This window comes from Trachymyrmex cornetzi, unplaced genomic scaffold (assembly GCF_001594075.2).
Source record: "Trachymyrmex cornetzi isolate Tcor2-1 unplaced genomic scaffold, Tcor1.1 scaffold182, whole genome shotgun sequence".
Lineage (NCBI taxonomy): Eukaryota > Metazoa > Arthropoda > Insecta > Hymenoptera > Formicidae > Trachymyrmex > Trachymyrmex cornetzi.
This window is the reverse complement of record NW_017296441.1, coordinates 328,531-333,164: the sequence shown is the minus strand read 5'-3', so window position 1 is coordinate 333,164 and position 4,634 is coordinate 328,531. Positions and strand designations below refer to the sequence as shown.

General features: G+C 28.5%; 1 protein-coding gene across 3 annotated transcripts; it reads left to right on the top strand.

Moving 5' to 3' along the window:
* Positions 1–56: 56 nt before the first annotated feature.
* On the top strand, positions 57–3,387 carry LOC108759374 (telomerase reverse transcriptase-like). 3 transcript variants are annotated; one of them, XM_018504794.1, is made up of 7 exons: positions 57–233; positions 877–1,528; positions 1,646–1,959; positions 2,182–2,342; positions 2,407–2,651; positions 2,708–2,901; positions 3,003–3,387. In XM_018504794.1, the coding sequence occupies exons 1-7, from the start codon at positions 190–192 to the stop codon at positions 3,160–3,162; spliced, it is 1,770 nt and encodes a 589-aa protein (XP_018360296.1). In that variant the 5' UTR covers positions 57–189; the 3' UTR covers positions 3,163–3,387. The 3 variants fall into 3 exon arrangements, with proteins under 3 accessions (XP_018360296.1, XP_018360294.1, XP_018360297.1); XM_018504792.1 differs by having other exon boundaries at positions 2,137–2,342; XM_018504795.1 differs by lacking the exon at positions 2,708–2,901 and having other exon boundaries at positions 2,137–2,342; positions 3,003–3,072.
* The last annotated feature ends 1,247 nt before the right edge of the window (positions 3,388–4,634 follow it).

Sequence of the window (4,634 nt, the reverse complement as noted above, 5' to 3'; positions counted from 1 at the left end):
TATGCTTTGGTTACAGTACATCTACATGCATACATATGGCATCGTTCCTTATCATTCTGAGAATATTTGGCCACGTTTATCCGGTCTTCACTATCGCCGGAACCTGGGCCACTTAAATATTAGAAGAAGAAGAAGAACATTCTGAGAATATAATTCTTACGTTGGAACGCTTAAAAGTTTCTAATAAAAATGATTCGCAATTGTGATACACTATCTTTTACAAATAACTACAGGTTTTTGTTATAATAATTTTAATATATTAATTTTCTTTTTAGAAAATAGCGTAATAATTGCACTATATAGAACGGTATTTAAAAAATTTCATAAAAAGAAACCAAGGGCTAATGAGAGTACAATCGCGGTAATTATTGCGATGATGGAATTTATTACATATTACTATAATTCAGACGTTTCGGCCTTCATTCGAGCCATCCTCAGTGTATCTGACCAAACAATAAATGTTGACATCTACGGCTAAACGAGAGTGACCGCTCATTCCATACACACCAATTCGTGATACAAGATTGGCTAAACTAGTGGCAACGATCGAAGATGTATTCCGTACAGCCATGAACAATTACTTAAAATTAAGAAAAATCCGCAGCTTGTCCATATTAAAAATTGAGAACGTGGTATATCATGCAAACATTAAAACGATTAACAATCGAATGAGTCAAATCGAAATATTTATGTATAGTAATATATAATAAATTCAATCATCGCAATAATTACCGCGATTGTACTCTCATTAGCCCTTGGTTTCTTTTTATGACATTTTCGAGAGTTATTGTTGTTCAATTTATATTTAAAAAATTTGTATGTATCATTTTTTATTATTTTCCTTTTCTTCAAGTATCAATTTTTTTTCTTTTTCAGAAATAGATATAATTCATATAGAGGGAGGTGGAATAAGAAACGTAGAAACATATCTCCAAAGTCAAAAGCAGTGACAAAAGTTACATGTTCTATTCCACTTCAAGCATATAATTCTAGAGTGAAATTGTTTCAGTCTAGATGTAAAATATGGAAGGGAAATCGTACTACGGCAAAAATTTCAAAATATTCTATTTTAGAAAGCAAGAGTACAGGGCAGGATATGTGTCATAAAATTCTAAGTACAGATATTGGGCTTACAGGATGTTATAGAAACGTTAATTTAGACAGTGTTATTCCTGCTTTATCACCAATAACGATATTGTTCAAGAACCGGCATAATAAATATAATTATTTTGATAAGTTGAAATGTATAATAGAAAAAGATAGCAAACAGTATCCACCCTTAAAATTCAAACATCAAATTCATGTCCATTCACTACAATCTTTCTTTGGTTTGCTGGTATATGAAAATGTTCCTCTTGAATTATTTGGCACATTAAAAAATCAAAAAGTTGTAAAGAAGACAATATCTCTTCTCTTAAAGACAGTTCCAAATAAAATATTAATAAAGAGTGCTTTCAAAAGAACTGTACGAAAAACAGTTGCCACTGGGGCATCGCTAGTTATGGAATTATTATTCAGGAAGTTGGATGTATGTTTGAAAGTTTAAAGAAATTATAAAAAATTTTGATCTTGTTAAGACCATTGTCATTTTTTTTATCAATTTCATAAAATTTTCCAATATTTTCTGCATTATTTTTTTTCCTAGATTTCCAAAATTAATTGGTTACATTCAGTTGATGATGCAACAATACAATGGATAATTATACTAAAGTTATTACATTGGTTTTTTGCACAATATATCATAAAGATTTTACATAAATATGTGGTCTTGATAGCAATTAGAAAGCAATGGATTTACATCACAAAAGATGATTGGTGCAATATGCAAAATGAATATATAAAGGAAAAAGAGAAATCTGGTAGTCTTGTGCCATATATGACGTCAAATAAGAAACGAATTACTGGGACATATAAATTTATTCCAGGTTCTTCTGGTTTGAGACCATTATATTTGACAAAGTACATAAAAATCTGTTTAACATTCCTTCAATGTTATTTTTACAAATAAATATGAATATTAATAAAGTGTTTTGTGTGTGTGTGTGTGTGTGTGTGTGTGTGTGTGTGTGTGTGTGTGTGTGTGTGTGTGTGTGTGTGTGTGTGTATGTGTGTATATATATATATTTACAATTTTAGGCATGATACTAAAGCAAAGTATGATGAAATTGACGTTGTTTTAAGATTTCTTCAACAATTATATATTACATACTTTAATGAAAATGGGATCCCAACTGTAGCAGGCTGCAAACATGCCATTCGTAGTTTTTTAACACCAAGATCTGAGAATCATTTGTATTTTGTTCAATGTGACATTAGAGATGCATTTGGTTCAATATTACAAGGTATAATTTATTGTTTACCACATTTAATATATTGGTTATCAAGTATTTTATTAATCTGTTTTAGAAAAATTATATGATATTATTCATATGTATTGTCGAGAATTAGAGGGGTATATTGCTGTACAACTTTGTACCCTAAACAAACCTAAGAAAAAACAAAATAAGATATACAAATATACAGTGCAGATTATATCTAATCACCTGAAAAAATTAATATCCAAACATATAGATCCAAGCATAGAAAAACCCAAATTACTTAAAAAAATATGGGTCACTTCTAAGCTGTATGAATTAATATTTCAACAAAAGGTAAAACAAATATACATGAAAGTTGCAATTAATATTAAATAATATTTTTATTGTAGATTAAATTAAATGGTCAAATACGTTCAATAAAAAGTGGTGTACCACAAGGTTTATCAGTATCTTCGATTTTATCTGATATATATTATCAACACATGATTAAAGAAATATTCTCTGAATATACGAACAATGGTTTTTTAGTTAAATATGTTGATGATATGTTATATTTTACTGAAAATGAACATCATGCAGTAAAGTAATTTCAGTAATCTTGCTTATATTATTAGACATGTATGCGCGCGTGCATATACGCATGCACAAAATAAATCGTAAAATCTTATGTATCAATTTTTACAGGTTTCTGGAAATAATTAGGAATGGCATATCTGAATATGGTGTAAAATTCAATCCAGATAAAACACGAACAAACATAGGAATGCCTTATGCACCCGTAGAAATAAAATTTTTAGGGTGGAAAGTACCAATGTTTAATGTCGAATCCCATAAAATGTTATAACTGTGTTGTCAGTATTTATTCTAAACTTTCCTTAGTTAAAACATATTGCAATCAATCGTTTATATTTTACATGTTATTATATTTTAAGTTTAAGTACGCAGTATCAGCTTACGCGCGAACAGTTAATTTTTCATTAATTTTTCACCGATCGCAACATTGTAAAATATGACACTGACGTACGTACGATCTTGAAAGAGAATAAATAAATGATATTAAAAATAAAAATTGCGTTGCTCAATTACTCACTTATAAATTATCAATATAATCATTCTCTCTCTTCTCTGATTTGGTTTTTTTTTTGTATGAATCAACTGTACGCCTCGTATATTAAATGTATAATTAATTGGAAATTTTGCGTAAAATTATTTTAAAATCGCCTAAAAGACCGTTTTAAATTCAGTTATATACATATGTATGTGTATACAGGGTGTTCCGACTTTTTTTGCCAATCACTTTTGTGTAGATAGAGCGGACTAAACTGAGACGAAAAGTCCTCTATCATTTTGCAATTTTCGCAATAGTTAACAACATATTAATTACTAAAAATTGCAAAATATTGGTCTTTAATAATTTTTTACTCAAATACTATCAAAACTTTACAGAAAAGCTGCAAGAGACAAAAATTATTTATTTTTTTCTCATAAAGTTCTGAAAATTTTTTCTGAAAATTTGTTCAGAATTTTTTAATACCGTATTTTTTCATGTTGGTAAAAATGAGAAAATGCAGTACTAAAAAATTAATAAAAAATTCTCAGAACTTTATGAGAAGAAAATAAATAATTTTTGTCTCTTGCAGTTTTTCTGTAAAGTTGATAGTATTTGAGTAAAAAATTATTCAAGACCAATATTTTGCAATTTTTAGTAATTAATATCTTGTTAACTATTACGAAAATTGCAAAATGGTAGAGGACTTTCCGACTCAGTTTAGTCCGCTCTATCCACACAAAAGTGATTGGCAAAAAAGGTCGGGACACCCTGTATATATGTAACCGAAGGTTCAAAACAGTTTTTTAGATTTTAAGATAATATTCTTGTATATACATGTATATGTATGTATCAAGATTTTATATACATATATTATATGTATATATGTAATTAGAATATGTCTTACCGTAGAGAAAGTATCCATTGATATGACAAACATTTTTCCTGCTGTTAATACACAAGGTTCTCGTGTCTTCATTAGCATAAAAATTAAAATTTTCCTTGTTCGAGACGAAGTTTGATACCATGCTATGTTCATTCTGCAAACAAAAAATACAATATTTTGTATTATTTTTAGAGCATATATATTGAAAGTTAATTTTTACTTAGTAGAATATTTTTGTTTTTTTTTTATTTAATTTGAAAATACGTACGAATGGATTGATCGTTTTATGAAGGCCCGTCTACAATACACGAAGTAAGAAGTAAGAGTAAGAAATTGACCAATCACAGTCGAATGTGAGAAGAATAATCGACTGTGATTGGTC